General features: G+C 36.1%; 1 protein-coding gene across 3 annotated transcripts in view; it reads right to left on the bottom strand.

The window, feature by feature from the left end:
* olf413 (DBH like monooxygenase olf413) overlaps positions 1-17,598 on the bottom strand; it is a 345,980-nt gene that overhangs the window by 106,477 nt on the left and 221,905 nt on the right. For all 3 annotated transcript variants that reach the window (XM_087412835.1, XM_011064234.2, XM_011064235.2), the window contains one exon: positions 3,990-4,270. In XM_087412835.1, the coding sequence (XP_087268961.1) occupies positions 3,990-4,241 (252 nt within the window). In that variant the 5' untranslated portion in view covers positions 4,242-4,270. The remainder of the gene's footprint in view (positions 1-3,989; positions 4,271-17,598) is intronic.

The following is a 17,598-nucleotide window of genomic DNA, read 5'->3' as shown; positions in this document are numbered from 1 at the left end:
AAAAATTGCGGACACGCGAGACGGACGCGATCTGCAGCCCGACTATCTCTTCTCCATCTATCCCATCCACGTGGAGCAGTGTTTCCCAATTTGTTACATGGCGACTGAATTCTTCGGAATACGCTCATAGAGCTCGTAATTGCGGTCGACTTCAAGGAAAGACCGCGATATTTTTTTTCCCCTGCGTGCGTCGCATAGACTTTCATCAGTCCATATATGTATGTTGTATCACGGAAGAAACGGTTTTGCTGAAGCATCTAAAAATTTAGCTAGATATAAATCTAAAAATAATTTCCTTTGGACCATCGAAATAATTATGTGAGATCAAACTGGTGGCTAGAATATTACAGTATTTTTGTTATCAACGTTATCTTTAATATTCCACGTTATTTTGACGATCCAACGGAATTGTTTCCAGATCTGTGTATGTAGCTAAATTTTCAAATACTTTAGCAAAACCGTTCTTTCCGTGTATTTATGTTCAATTCATATGAATTACTGTACATATTTAATTACAATACATATACTGAAAAAAAAATTTGTTCAACTAACAAACTGTTGAAATTTGTTGAATTAACCAAATCTGTAAACAACTAAACGTGTTTAGTTAGTTGAACAATTTTTTTTTTCAATGTACATATGTTGTGAAGAAACGATATCAAAACGCCAAGTTATAAATTTCGATAATACGCTTGCAAAACTTGTACGTTTTCGACATTATTGACTTAAAATTTTATCTCATTTCTGTGTAATAATGTAGTAACGCATATCTGAATTTAGATTACAATATCTTTCCTTTCGCTAGATTCAATCGAATTCAATTTTCATAAAAGGGTAACCGATACTAAAGAGCACTCATATGCAAGCTACAAGAAACGATCGGAACAAATTAAATAAATAAATTCATGATACGAGGCTATAAATTAAGTTTTCCATTTTTATTTTATTTGGCATTCCAGGGAGCACCGTTTGGGAAACACTGACGTAAAGATACCTACGTAGATACCGATCTATGCGTTACCCACCTAACCACTCTCAGTCGACCCTCGCGATACTCGTCGTGGAAGATTGCTTTCCTATATTCCGTCCTCTCGGTATGACTGCTTTCCATTTTGTAAGAAACGTCGGGAGGTCTCTATAATGTAAACGCGATGTGCCCAACGCTACCAATCACGATCGCATAAATATAAGCAGCCCATTTGTTGCAGAATTCGCAGTTTTTAAATGAAGATGAACGAGAAGTTACGTCTCGTCTTTCCTTATAAATTTCAATATCGTAGATGTCATAAAATATTGTAACAATGAAATCTACCTTTCAAATTTTTATTATATTTATCAACTATACATAATAAATCGTATGTTCCATGTCACAAATATCTTTTATAATCAAAATGGATAAAATAGTAATTAAAGCGAAATAAAACTCCGTATCATTAATACTTGATAATGTATCTACAATTCATATAATTATCGTATTTCTTTAAAGAAGATACAATTATCTATCAGACTACTTTTTATCTTAATTATTTATGCAGTAACAGAGATAATTGAGATAAATAGTAACCTGATAGATAATTGGATCTTCAAGTCAATAAACTTAAAAAACGTGCCACATAATATAATTACTACGAAAATTATACGATAAGTAATAAGAATATGATACGTTTCTTTCATATCTTCGCCTGAATAGCTTTATCACAATATTCTTTGACTTCATAAAAATCTATCTGGTACAACGCGTTATAATCCCGCTGAGAAATTTAATAACGCCACGGCATTACACGCTCGTACTGAAATAAAAATGGGCAGAGGGAGCATTTGCGGTGTTCCTTTGACGCCTAACATGCAACGAAAAGCCAAGCGCAAAGTAGCCGCTGATAAATCTATGCGGGAGGGGAATAACTGGGGGATAACTGGGGAATAATGGCGAAGCGAAATGAATGTTTCGCGGCGTGGTCGGTAAAAATACGGTAAAAAAGCTTGTGCGACGCGACGAGCGCTCTCCCCTTTCTCAGTTGATTCAGTTCGCTCGCCACACGACAAGAGATACGGCGGGAGAGAGAATAGAAAGAAAAAAAAAGGAAGATGAAGAAGAAGCAGCGACGCACCTCTATCCCCTCGGCCATGTAGTAAAAGAACCGGGCCAGAAACTGTCAACGGCTGCGTAACGCTGATGAAAGGGTGGATAGCGTGTAATCCCCGTCGCGTCCGGTCTATGAAGAAGGGACCCGAGTGTTCCCAAATGCGCGACTAACGACGTTTTAAATTTACAAAAAGAAAAACGCACCGAAAATAACGCACCGTGCGGCTTGGCACGGAATTCTCGTGGCCGTTCATGTGGAAATCGCGCGAACTAGATTATGCCCTGGCCCTCCCCGGAGAAGCTTTTCTCTCTTTGCCATGCCACGAACGCGCGTCGGCGTCCCTTTGAATGACGCCTTGTTATTCAAAGAACCATCACCGCCGGCACTCACGTCGCACATGCACACGGTATTAACTCCGAACTATTACGGCGGCGTCGGAACTAACCGTAGTGCGGACAGCTCATGATATATCCGGGGGAAGTTTTGCGGACCTCGGCCTCGCTATCGCGGAATTAAATAGCAAAGTCGGAGCTACGTGATCGTCAGGAATTTCTTTCATTGAGCTCAGCGAAGATGATGGATCGCGTTATCTATAATACATCGATTCGAGCGAGATCGTTGTAAGACAATTAAAAAATATTATAATTTAACTTCCTTTTTTGTAACATTGCATATTCTCATTCATCAAAAAGCTACCATTTTTTCGTGTCATTCTATATAATGGTTACAGATTGAATGTATTCTGTTTGAAATTCACATATCATTCATTTTTGAAAGAAAGAGAGAGAAGAGAAGGGGAAAGAGAGAGAGAGAGAGAGAGAGAGACTGTATCAAATATCTGTAAGAGTTTGATCAACTAACGCGAACGGCGACCACATTTATGTAATAGTCGCGCGGATGCTCTTCATCCCGTTGAAGATGAACGGCATCAATGTTATGCGAGAACCGCATTTTCGCGGAAAAATTACGTAAGGCAATCGCCTCCGCGGGCGAGTTCTCGATGTACCGAGTGTCGTGCAAAATGAGAAGAACGCGTAATGACAGGCTGCCGGCTTTAGTGGGCATGATTGATAACTATCCGATGCGCCGATCGAAACGGGAGAGCCATTACTTATCTCCCGAATGACTACCATTAAGCGCGTTCCATCGTCGATGTTGGCGTGCCAGGGCGGACTTTACAATATTCAAAGAGAGAACTCCACTCGATCAGTAGCACGGAAATAATTATTCTCGATTACTCTCGCCCTCCTCTCCCCCCTCTCCCCCCTCCAGGCACTTTGCGGCACACAAATAGGACGTTGGCATGGTTGATTTAAATATCAGTGAGCTTTAATGTGAATGCTCTATGCGGTAACAATTTCCATTTGTAGCTCTCTGTGTCCGAAACAGAAATCAACAGCATAGGAACGGCGGTATATAGGAATGTAGGTAATTTCTATTAAAGTGATAAATTGTGTAATAAATGATAAATTTCGCATCGACGGGCTTGTTAAAAAAATTATTTTTAATAACGAAAACTGAAGTCTTTTAACGGATTAATTTTTAAAAGTGTAAATTTATGAATAAAATCATATATTTTTTTTTTACGTATTTCAAATAATTCTTTATTTCAACAGAAATTTAATTTCCGTTATTTTATTAAACTAATATATATTCCATGTTAAAACTTCAAAAGCTGCGGAATGATCGTTTTTTTTTTCATACGATTTCTCATCAGAGATGCTATACTGGATCGCTATGTTTTTAGACACACTTGATGTAGATTGGATCGTCGTTTTTTTCGAATCGTGACGCGCGAGAGTGCGCATCTATTCTTTAGTACAGCCACGCGAGATGACCAAAAGAGATGTGCTGGTGACCGCAAGAAATCAGATATTACCTGATACAGTATAAAAAGACACTCACCTGAAGGTGAACCTGACCGTTGTTATCGACCCATCCGATGACCATGTCAGCTCCGGCGCGGCCATCGTCCTTCGTGAAACCGAGCCCGACGTAGCCGAGAGTCTTCACTTGGATCTCGAATGTAACGTCCTTCTCATCGGGCGTCCAGAGCACCAAGAAATTGTTGTCCAGGACAGCACTGTGCTTCCATTCGACGGAGACGACGCCGTTGATGACGAGCAAAAGAAGGAATGTACCGACCGCAGTCTTCATCTTTCCGTGCGGTGTGCTGCTCAAAACATCTGAAACAGGAGCGACGCATACCTGAAGCATACTGTCTTATTTACGAAGGTAATTTATGCTACTTAGAGATGTAATCCTCTTAATGGATAAGAGAACGAGGAATAATGTTTATTCACATAATGTATTCCGCATATTACGAGGCAAGATACTCTCTGGGTTTCGCCAAATACGGAATTTCATACAAAATTAAACGATTACAGATGACGTTCGCTGGATCATTAACAATAATACAAACTGAAATTATTAAACATGATTTACCGTTTCATAAAAAGACATACTGCTCGTTTAAAGCTTTTGCATTTTATATATATAAATAAAATAAAAAGTTTAATAAATCTCTACTGTAAAATATAATTTTGTCATTAAACATTTTCGAGAAATAGCACGGTAATACAATAAAATGCTAAATGTAGAGAAACAATGTACACGGTACAGTTGGTTGCATTTTCAAAGACAACAAAATCGTTGAACTTTCAAATGAGCGCAATATTGAACATGTGGATATTTTTCTTCGATATTGCAATAGTTATGTGCTTCGCGTCATTGTTGTTGCCCATTACTTACGCAACGGACGGTTTCGGAGATATCAACTGTGTTTAAACCGCAAATGATCACTGGTGCATGCTGTGTATTTGCGCATCTTGCACAGCCCTTGCTTTCTCACATAACTCGTACGATAGTCGTACGCATCGTATTTTATCGTCCTTAAGCACAGGTAATGTAGCAGCCATTTACGCTTGCGCTCTGCTTGACACTGTTCCAACCTCTTTGCGGTTCACTTCGTTCTTTTTTTCACGCAAAAATACCATGTATCGCGCCAGACAGAAAATAGAACTGCTTAAATTAGTCTTGTAAAAGGTACTATATTTCAAATTCTATCTCGTTTAAAAAAACCATTTTCTGCTGTGTCTAAATTTGGTTATATACATAGGAAAAACAATTTTGTTGAAATATCTCAAATTGCTGGATACAAATCTGAAAATAATTTTATTGGAAACCATCAAAATAATATTGGAAACTAAAAAATAATGAGCAACGCTGCAAAAAAATTTTGATATTCTAGCAGTTTAAATTTTTAATAAAATTACTTTGATGATCCAGCAAAATTATTTTTAGATCTTTGTCCAGCATAATTTTAAGCTCTTTCGATAAAATCATTCTTTTCGATGTATATATTTACATTTACATATATAAATACATATATGATATTATTTTGATTAGATACAATAGCTTTAATAACACTATTAAACGCATCTTTTTTAAGTAAAGTGAATACACAATAAATTGGAAATAAAGATTCTAAACGGACAAGCCGAATATTTAATGCTTGAGTAATTTCGTATAAATTTATACGTATCCAATACTGTAAACTACTCATTAAATTTAACTTTCGGTCTTCAAATGCAATTCTAACAAAACTAGAGCAGTGATTAAACTAGAGCAGTATTATAAATGGACGGGCAGTTTAATCATATATCTTTACAGATATCTTAGAAGATATTAATTTTTTTAATAAATAATTATACACAATGGATCGGAAACAATCAATAAAAAATATATAGAGTAATTATTATAAAATATTACGATCGTTACTCGAATTACTCGTATCAAGAGCATATCAGATAAAATATTCAGAATAATCGAAAATCTCGTTTCCACACTGAGAGAAAAGATTTTGTTAATTTAACAAGCTACCAGTACCTTTAACCGATGATCGGTGAATATGTGACAATAAATTTTGTTATTGTGATTGCTGCTATATTGTGAGAGTCTGCCATACCAATCAATTATTAATAACAGAAGCAAATTATATAGAATCTAACCTATCTTTTGGATAGACTTTAGGCTCGTTTACGTAGAAATCGTAGATGATCGTTGAGTCTTAAGTCGTAGAAAACCGATCAAGCATAGTCAAATATAGGGAGAATACTTAACTAGAAATGGTCAATTTCTTACGATTTGAGACCCTGCTGTCTACGACTTTTATGTATATATATATATATATATGAGCCTCTTATTTGCTAGTGATACTATTGATTATTTGTTACATTGACGAATTAATTTGCAATCGTAACAAATCAATCGTTTTTTAAACAAATATCACATTTGTTTTCCCTTGATTTATTCCTATAACAAAATCATTTCTCTCAGTTCATTCTCTCGTAAATCTCGTAAATTTTCATGAAGAATTTTCGTGAGCAAAATATTAAGAACGCATGTATTAAAAAAAAAAATTAAAAAGAGAAGTATCAACAATATTACGACGTCCAACTCGTTTTAACCGTCAACAGAGTAATGCTTATATTCATAGCGCGGAAACATATCCATCGAGTAAGCCGTCTGCCTCGTTTTCCCAAGCAGAAATACTCATAAATAACGATCAACGTCACGATTAATTTATCCTCACGCCGGCGCGATGGTCGCTGCTCGCTATTGCATTTTCAAGAATCAGACAGGGCAAGCTTAATGGACCGCCATTCAACGAAGACATTATCGCCGATTCCCCGATAAAAATACTATTGACCTCTTTATCGGCGATAACGCTTTGTTTCTTCGGGCATAACGACGGACACGAGGCGGAGCAACGGAGCTTCGAGAGGAAACGCGAGAAAATTAAGTTTCCGGCGGAATGAATCCGCGAACAAAGAGAATTTCTCGTTTTACCGTGCGCGTGTCTTGAAAAAAGGATGGGTCCGGATTGAGGTCGGCGGGATAGCCGCGCTACCGTTTATTTTGCATTTTCAGCAATCAGGCACGTTCCGCAGGGGGAAGGAGAAAAAAAAAGTCAATTTGTACTTGCGGAGTAAGCGCTTCGCGCCGAGCACAGCGCGAGTTAAGGGCGAGATTACTTAGAGGCTGCAACGAGCGCGCGCCATCCTCGAGATCGCAGGTGTAGCTAAATACGCACGCCGTGAATTTTTTGCAGTGAAATTTATTCGATTGAAAATATCGGGGAGAAACGCTATATTCGGACGTTTCAATAAATTGGTAAAAAACGGGAAATATTGGTGCATTGTTTGCGCGGATTGCGCAGTAGTTTCTGCCAGGCGACTAGTAAATTTCAGAATTGTTGAAATATATTTTAACAATGAATTTATTGAAACTATAATTGGAAATATGGAAGATTCGGTAAAAACTGGCGCACTAATAATTTATTATTACAACGGACGGTCAAAGTCAGTTTTGGATTGAAATGTAGATGGAGCTGATCCATAAGTAAAAAGCCGAAGGGTATCAAAGTTCATATGGAATCTGTTTTTCTTCAAGCGTTACCATAAACACTCTGTTCGTGTTTGTTACACAGCTTGTAGCTCGTTCAACGCTTTTTCAATGCTTTTTTGCCCGGCGACCGCGAGAGAGCGGAGATGAGCGTGCCGAGCTGTGCCCGCTTCATCGAGATCATTGATCTCCGAAGTGCAGTGATAAAAATGCAGAATGCTGATCGCGTGCACCTGCGTATCATGACACGCACGTGTGACCTATGGAGCAAGAGTGGGGGGAGAGAGAGGGAGAGGGAGAGCCGAGGTGGGCCGAAGCTTCCAACCAGGAATCGACCACGGATCTGCAAACGATCGTTTCAATTAACGGCGACAATGGCGCGATGCATCGGCCGATTCGCCGCAAATAGTAAGCCAATCCGGCGTATACACGCGCGGAAATCATCGACGAGTTCGGCGCCAAACACCAGCCGCCGAACTGGTTTAATTCCTCGCGATCGCGCGGATCGAGCTAATGTTTACCGTTGCGGATATTTGCGACGTAATTGTGCAATGAGTTTAACAGGATTACATTTTGCACAAACGAATATGTGTTCCAAACAATATGATTACTCGGTAATAAAAAAATTAATCTTTTTTTAAGCTGATTTTTAGTAACCGTTAATGTATCGTGATCAAAACGCGCAATGAATTAGTAAAATATATTTCGTGTGAATGAAAGCAAAAATCGCTAAGAATGATTATTTTTTTCTAATATAACAATGGCAATTGAGATACGATGGAAGTAGTAATAATTTTGATAAAATAACGCTCACGACTTTTACGGTAAAAAAAAGAAATGCAACGGTCAAATCAGCAGCCATGTGATTTAACGTGGGTCAAGGTGCCATGGCATTGCCGACAACGTGCATCGCAATTGGCCTGATTTACGGTACTGGCGCAGTAACCGCGAAATTAAAACCGATCGATTCAATCAGCAATAACGGGATATGCAATGCGCGGGATATGCGTATCAGGAGTGCGACGTTACGTGGAAATAATTGGACCGTTCGAACTTGCATACAAAGGAGTACCGTCGACTAATTCTGCCGATTAACAAAACCGATGTATCGGCAATTGGATGCGTAACACGAGCTTACGTGAATTCCAACTAAGCGACATGAATTAAACATTAATTTGATCGAGCCGTCATTATAATGCGGTAATTTTAAAGGCAAGTCAGCAGGTACAAATGAATGATCTAGTTGAAAATTATGTCAATTAGACTAATTTTTAGTCTAAAAGGAAAAATCTTTCGACAAAATCGAACAAATCGCAACAAAATCGATTTCATAAAAATTCAAATTAAATTTATTTGTGTTATTATCTGTAATACGAAAGAAAGAATTGTTGTTGTTACAATAAATTCAAAAGTATCTAGCTTTTTTATTGTAGAATTATATATGAATATTGGATTATTATATTGTTATATATATTATAAAATATATATATAAAGCGAGCACTATAATTACATCTACATTATACTCGTAATATAATATTATATATATTCTATCTCACAAGTTATATTGTATGAAATATTTATTGTTAGAGAGAGATTTTAAGAAAGAATTTAAAGTTTACTGGTAAAGTTTATACATTATATGTGTAATTCTTCAATTATGAATTAATAATTCATTTAAAAATCAAATTAAAATTTCTTTCCTTTTACTAGAATGAAATTATGAATAATGGAAAAAATTATTTTGCAATAAAAGTTTCGCTATTGCTCCATTAACCAGTTAAAAACTGTTGTTGCAGAATGTTCATTTCTACCACGGAAAATCGTAAATGTAGACTATTATGTACTTTTTATTATTCTCTAATTATTAATTATCAAGCATTGTTAACTAATTTTAAAAACGTAATTAAAATTTGTCCTTACTAGAATAAAGTTAATTACAAAATTTGTTTGTATTAAAACAGCTACAGAATTATGGGGGAAAAAATAGTTTTCAATAAAAGTTTCGCTGCTGTTCCACCAGGCCAACGGCCAGTTAAAAATACTGTTGCTCGCGTTCATTTTCACCACAGAGCACCGTAAATCTACAGACTGGCACATTGTCGCCGTGTAACTTCTCCTCTGTTTAATCCTCTTTGGCTTATCCAATGACTATCCGCCGACGTCGAAACGATCAGCGGCCCGAAAACAATCGATGCAATTAACAGTAGCGGCGCGTGCGACTCACGAAACGTCCCGTCGAGGTGATGCATTGGTTGCAGCAGCTGCCTGAATCGCTCCAGCGCACCGGAGAAACGCCGACTCAAATTGAGAGGACACACAGCGGAGGCGCAACCAAAAGGGTGAACGCGGACACCATGCTGGGCGAAAGGGATGTAGCGAAAGGGACGAATGACGCAGCGCAGCGCAGCTCGAAGAGGATGAAACTACGCGCGGATACGGTTTGATTTGCGGCGTGTCGTTCAGTCGATTGCTCTCCAATTGCGTCCTGGCACCGGCGGCATCAGCCTGACACGGTTTCCCTTATACAGGGTGTTTCGCTAAGATTCGCGCATCAAACGTAGAAACCGCATCCTACGAAAAATTCGCGATAATTTTTATCACCATTTTCGAATTTTTAATGCAAACTACGCTAATTCAGATTTTGCCAATTACGAAAAAAGCTTTTGTTATACATTGCGTTTTTCCTGACATTTAAATTTTTAAATGTTTGCGATTTCAATGCTTTCGGATATCTTTTACAATGTAGATTTATGTATAAATGTTCATATACGGAAAGAATGATTTTACTGAAATATTTAAAAATTTATCTAGATACGAATCTGCAATTTTTTGCTAAACAATGAATGTAATTATGCGGAATATTGTTAGAATATTACAAATTTTCTGCAACATTCAAGTTTCCTACCATAATTATTTCGATAGTTTAACAAAATTATTTTCAAATCTGTATCTAGCTAAATTCTTAAATAATTCGGCCAAACAATTTTTTCCATATAACATGAAAATGCATGACTATAATTTAATATTATTTTGTAATATGTGTACATGTGCCAAAATAAATTAATAAGATTAAAGTATATTTGCGATATATATTAGGTGTTGGAATTAATTCGTAGCGTTTTTTAATGAAAGAATGTTATTTATTTCACATGAGCATTAAAAAATACATTAATGAAAGTACTTCCCATCACTTGTAAAACGCTACGAATTAATTCCAACACCTAATACATCAAACCTTATCTTTTTCGAAGAAATAAACTGCGATTTAAATAAATGATTAATTTAATTATATTAATACTTAATCACCACGTAATTAATGATACGTAAATAATCGATTCACATGGAAAAATTTCATTTTTTACTTAAAAAATTTTCGCAAGGATTTCGGAAATATAAGTACAATTCAAGTTCGATATTGCGAAACCGCCATGTATACACCATCGACGCCAGCGCAACGGGACGCGACGCCGCACGAGAATGATAAACCACCCCCTCGGTTGGTGCAAACTCCTCCCCAAGATAAATAAATCGAGGAGCGCTTTCGCGAAAACGACGCGAATCGAAATGTTGGTCGCCCGATAAATCGACGTGTCGCGTGTACGGAGGCGTGAATGGGCGAGTTGGCAAATAATGAGCGTCCGATCGGGTGCGACCCATCGGAATCGAGGGTCTCTCGCGTGTACAAATTCACGCGGTGACAGTACATGCTGCGTGTACGAGGATACATGTACGAGGATGATGATCAATCGAATTCGCTCTCTTTGTATTACGTTTCTTTCATCAGAACGCGTAAAAGATCGTACATTTTTGTATGTGTCTTTATTCAGGTATTTTATTACAACAGAAACTTTGAACAACAGAAATGTGCACTGCACAAAATAAAATATTAATTTTAACTTAAAGATGTATAGGAGACTTTTTGAGATATGCAAAAATGTTAAAATTAACACTTTTTGAGTTAATTTTAATATTTTTGCATGTCTCAGAAAGTCCACTATACGTTTATAGATTAAAATTAACATTTTCTTTTTACAGTGTGTATAATAATATGTATGATTGTATATATGGAGTTGATTTATAAATTTTTCTTCCATTTAGAATTATCCAAATAAAATTTTAAATTGCATTTCTATAATTTTCAATTTCAAATGTAAAAATGTAAAATATTAAAAATTAGGAGATTCATTTACAAGTTTGATTAAAAAACAAATTGATATTATAGGTTTAAAATTTAAGTTATATCGAAATTTCAAGTCATAGATACGTTTGATACGCTCATCATTTTACTACTGCGCATCTTCGAGAATACATCTTGTCTAATTTCATCACAACTTTTCATATTTGTTACACGAAATCATCTTGTTTCGAGAAAATCTAAAATTATCGAGTTTTATTTTAAGACAACGATAGAAGGAGACGCGTTAGAGAACATACATATATGTCAAACTAAATTATATTCTCACAAAACACTTCAGGACATGCGAGCACAATTGTCGAACGGTGAATTTCCGTGTCGCGCGTCGTTACCCCGCGTTGATTTACTTGTTTACCGGCGCGCCGGCATATTGATTTATCCGAAAGAAAGCGCATCGCGTCGTCCCCGACGTCGTCGGTGTATGCAAAAACGGCGGCCGCGATGTATGCGGCAGCATCGGGGAACAAATAAAGCACGATATCCGCCCCGACAAATGTCAAAAGCAAAACTTGGATTCGCGAACGCGCGAGTATATATGTAGGTAAAGCTTCGCTTGAAATTTCACATAAATTTCAACGCCCCCGAATCTCTAGCTCAGTCTACTATAATACCATTGGAAATATCGTCTCGCCGACGTATTTATGCGATCAATAAGTGTCTCCAAATATTGTATCTGTATATATCTTCCTGTATATGCTTCCTACATAAGATCAAACAAAATGAAAGTTTATTTTCAGCAAACACGATTAATGAATAAAATAATAACATGATTGTCATGGACATTATATTCTCCAGGATAAGCGAAGTAAATATATCATGCGGACCTACTATCAGCAATTATTTTATCATTAGCACACAAAAAGAGATTTCATTAAAGAATGTAGGTTCTAAAAAAAAATCTAAGTAGATACAGATCTGAAAATAATTTTGTTGAACTATCAAAATAATTATGTAGGAAATTCAAGCATGGGCAAGGCTGTAAATGTAGTTTTAACATTTTAGCAACCAGCTTGAGCGTCCTATATAATTATTTGATAATCCGACAAAATTATTTTCAGATCTGTATCAATATAAATTTTTAAATACTTTAAAACCGTACTTTGCATACTAAAAAGTATATAGATATTGATATTTGTGGAATTTTATACTGGATGATTGTTGACAGTCCGTCGAATTTAAATATTTCAACACCATACTGTCTTGGCGAGATCGACGAACTAATATCGAGCGTCTCGAGTATGCACACGACTGCATCCCATCCATCAGACTGACATCGGTCCTCTTCAGATGTCGGGAAAAAAAAATGAGAAAGGAAGGATATACGAGCCGACATAGCAAGCACTGAACGTACCAATTAACGCCCGTAAAATCGTTCGATGTGGTGTGAAGATGTCTGGGATGCGATCCAAATTGCGTTATTATCGCGATCGGGCATTCGGAATCAGAACGCGCTACGGATGATGATCGAGCTGAACGACAAGCGGAGATGGCGGATTAATAGAATGAACGCGTCATCCGCGTGGAAATAACGGGATCAGTGATCGCGAAGAGTCGACGCGACGATCTCAATATATCGGCGGTATCGGCAATTCCATTTTGTTAACTGCTATAAACTATTTGTACGGCAAAACGCTCATTATAGCTTATCGTTGTGAATATGCAAGTTTAATTATGCAACTCCAATGGCAAGCTAGTGGAACGTACGAAGGGTATAAAATCTGGAAAAAAAAACACACACACACATCCGCTAAACTTAAAATATTACCGGTGGCATACATCGTTGTTCTCGGAGAATTGTTTTTCACGGAAAGATATATCCGTTTCACGAAATTACCAATTCAAATTTCCGCAACGTCAAGCTGACGAGAACGTACGTTGTGTTATATTTTCTCCCTTTCCTCGGATACACATCTCATACGATGAGAATGAAGGATTAATTCCTAGCGTGGCTGGTATACGCGACACACTTCTTTTCTCGTTCGATTAGCCAACAAAAAAATTCAACAATGTCCCTATAAATAAAAAAAACACAGGGGAGAAAAAAAATGGTCTTATCCGCGATTGCGACAGCTACAAATGAGTGTATGTACGTGACTCTGCGTAAGACTGCTGGAACTTGGTGCGCCGTTTAATGCACGGTGCCCTCGCTAATCGCGACCGTGCACGTTACTTTAACGACGCACGCAACGTCGGAAGGAGTTACGTGAGCGATATCGCGAAGCGCGCGACGAGCCGTCGAACGCATTAATGAAATGGGTTTTACCGTCCGAAGACACGAAAACTCCATGGTGGATTCAGAAAGGGGGAGCATTTTCTCAGCTTTAATCAATCTCCAGCAGCAACTTGGGACCTAAGCTCTGATTGCCATAATGTTGATGAGTTGGTTAGTCAGGATTTTTCTCCTTCCGTTTACTTTCCGCTCGATTCAGTACATTGCAACTTTCAGAAAAACTTCGACTATAATAAATTGTATCATATTTAATCTCCTTCGTCTGCAATCATATTTTTGTTTCTTCCGTTTGATTCTTTTTTGTCCAGTTCAAGTTTTTATTATTTAGGCTTTTAAGCAATGTGGAAAAATTCAGTTATTTTTCAATTTCTGTTCCATTACAATTTTTTCGATTATTTTAAGGAGGACCGAAATCTACCCTCTTTTGTTTCGGACAAATTTGAGAGTGAAATTTCACTTGTGCCAAAAACGATCCAGGTTGCAGATGAAGAATTAATTTATGCATTTTCAATGATTATTCATGTAATGAAAATTTAATCCATCTCTGACGATCTTAAACTAAAAGATATCCGGTTGGATATCATTGGTGGAACTACCGTTCAGAAAAACAAAGCAATTTTGCTGACCCGGATTGCATCTCAGTACATCACTAAAAAAAACCCTTTGATTTCCATGCATCGCTTTTTCACTTGGACGATTTACACAGTAAACTAAGAGAGAACAGAGTCACAGAAGGCTTGTGACATTCCTATTAAAAAAGCATTTACGGAACATTATCGTTTGTCATGCACATGAAGATTAATAGCTGTATGTATGGTTAATGGAAAGTTAAGGATCAAAAATAAATAGATATCATACATCTACAAAATAACAACGCTGCAGTTCAAGATTAGGTATATCAATAGAGTCTAATTTTATTTTCACACAAAAGTGTGCCATATTATATTGCTTGTGTTATTTTTTTAAAGATCTGTGTGTAACAAATAATTGTCATTATTTGTTACACAAAATAGATTCTCTTATAAAATTTAAACAATATTAGAATTATTAATTTTAGATTCAAATGTCGATAGAATCTTTTTGGCGTATTCTCTGTTTCTAAACAAACGTAAATAAGCCATAAAAATCATAGTGTAATAAACTGTTTCATTTTCTAACAGATAAGGATAAGAAATAATTACGCTAATCTACCAAATGACGCTAAACACTATGTGATCGGTATCGCCATATTCACTTAATCGCTACAATTGTTTAAGAGCGTAATGAGGCTGAAGCGAATATACAAACGTTACAGATCGATCGATATTAATACGATGCTCAACATCGTTATGCACAATGAATAATCCACCTAGCCATTCTAATTGCAAATGAGAGCGTATTCGTGTATGATCGCTGCAGCGATTTAGTGATTTAGTTGATTCAATGGTTTGTTAATTGTCTCTAAACACGTCATTGTATCGAACCAACAAGGCTCAGCATGAACACAGTCGAAAACTTGAGTTTTCTGAGTCTTATTTATCGATTAATAAGACGGCTTAGTTACGTCTTGAATTCTCAACTCCTTCTATTAATAATTTAGTTTAATAATTATTCCTTCATTAACAATTTCCTGAAATATTTGATTAATTATACTGCATTATTAAAAAAAAATATTAAAATTACAAGTTCAAAATTAATATAAAAATCAATATGATAAAATATAATATAAAATCCAATTTATTTTCGAAAAAATTTTATTCAATTACTAGTAAAAATTTGATATAATATTTGTTGCCTATAAAACTCTTAATATAAATGTAAATCGATATTACCTAAGAGAAAGTGATGTAATCATTGAATGTATCGACTGCGAGGAAAAACGCATATCATTTTACGGTTGCTATGACAAGTCATTGCGTCACTAATTGAGGCGAAATACGAAACATTATCGAATGAAATGAATGGTCGAAGAAAGGAAACGGATAGCGATCATAAGTCATGGAATATTTTAACTCCATCGAGATATGTAAAAATACATACCATGGACGAGAAATCAGACAGGAATGTTAAAAACGTCACGCAATTGTATTCATTTTCTCGCATTTAATTGCCGTCTGCGCGATATTTAAATAATTTTCCCAATCGTCGGATTGTCGTTAAATTCATTAAAATGCCATTCGTTGTCGAAGCTGGACGAGTTTTTCTATCATTATGGTTTCATTCTCTCCTTCGCTTTTGGAGGGCTTCATTAAATTATAATTTATTTGCACTGTAATCGAAAAATAACATTTTATATAATTCATTATAATTTTAACATTTTTAACCAATTCCCTCTGTAAAATTTTTATATAAAAATTTAACTCATATATATTACATTCCGTACAAAATCCCTCAAAATTTAAATATTTTAAAAAACTTTCAAGTAATTGAAAAATTATCGATTTTCGTAATACACTTGTTCGAGAACTTTCAAACATCTGACGATTTAATGCAAATTTGTTTTTAAAAGAAGCAGAAAAATAATAAACAGGACTCTTGTGTTGTGTGATTTGCGCTGTTCGCAGTTTCCAGTTTTAAAAATGGCCATACCGAATAAGTTCGCGAAATCGTGGTATTCATAATGCACTAAGTGTAAAGTTTGTATCGAAGCCACGAGTTGCCTTGCGAAGCGAGCGACTCTGTGAGAACGGTGCGCGGAAAGATAAACTTCGAAAGTTAAAAGTAACTCAGAGAAAGAAAGGGATGGGATGTAGAAAGCTTGAAAAGAGAAAAGGAATATCGTTCTTACCGAAGAAAAAGAGAGAAAAAGAGAGAGAAATTTATCATACTTCGAGAAGACTCACTTAAAACAAACAGAAATACGCAATAAAAATAAGAAAGATAGACAAAAGAAAATATAATTGTTTGCAGCAGTTTTAAGAAATATGTATAATTATGTTTAATAGTAAAAAAAAGCCACTTACAATCATGATCTATTTATATTCTACATTTTACTCCATGCTGTACTGACAGAAAACTGTTTGGTTTTTGTAATTATATATTACTATAATTATAATTATTACTGCTATAATAATAATAACAGTGTAACCATGTGTATAGTTCTAGCAACAAATGTATATAATTGGCAACCTAAAATGACTACAATTATAGTTATTATAACCATAAAATAGTTGAAATTACCATTAAAATGATTCAAGTGACTGTAAAATTATAATAACTGTAATTGTAGTCATTTTAGATTGCCAATTATATATATTTGCTACTAAAACATAGTTCTGTTATTATATAGTTACTGTTATTATTATTATAGCAGTAATAATCATAATTACAAATATCAAACATTTTTCTCTCAGTATGTATTTGTCATTAAGCAGCACATCGATTATGTTATCCCTGAGGAAAGCGCGATCACTAAAGTTCCTTCCATTATGCTTCACGCTCGCGATAGACTCGCTAATTACGATGTTCATTCAATTAGCTCCTTGAAATATGACAAGAGGACCACAATCCTGCTGGTGCCGATTAACGTAAGCTTGTCAAAAGTATGCAAAAGGCGGTCTAAGCGACCTATTTCTTCCTTTCTTTTGATCTCAACTTTCCCACGATTTGCTTCGCGTCTGTTCGGAGGATTTAATTACATTTCTATGGACCGGGGGCAAATGAGGGAGTAATGGGCCAAGAGTACGTCATCGTCGAGACTCTCT

This window comes from Acromyrmex echinatior, chromosome 13, assembly GCF_024713525.1.
Source record: "Acromyrmex echinatior isolate Ae372 chromosome 13, ASM2471352v2, whole genome shotgun sequence".
NCBI classification, from domain to species: domain Eukaryota; kingdom Metazoa; phylum Arthropoda; class Insecta; order Hymenoptera; family Formicidae; genus Acromyrmex; species Acromyrmex echinatior.
This window is presented reverse-complemented; position numbering and strand designations above follow the sequence as displayed.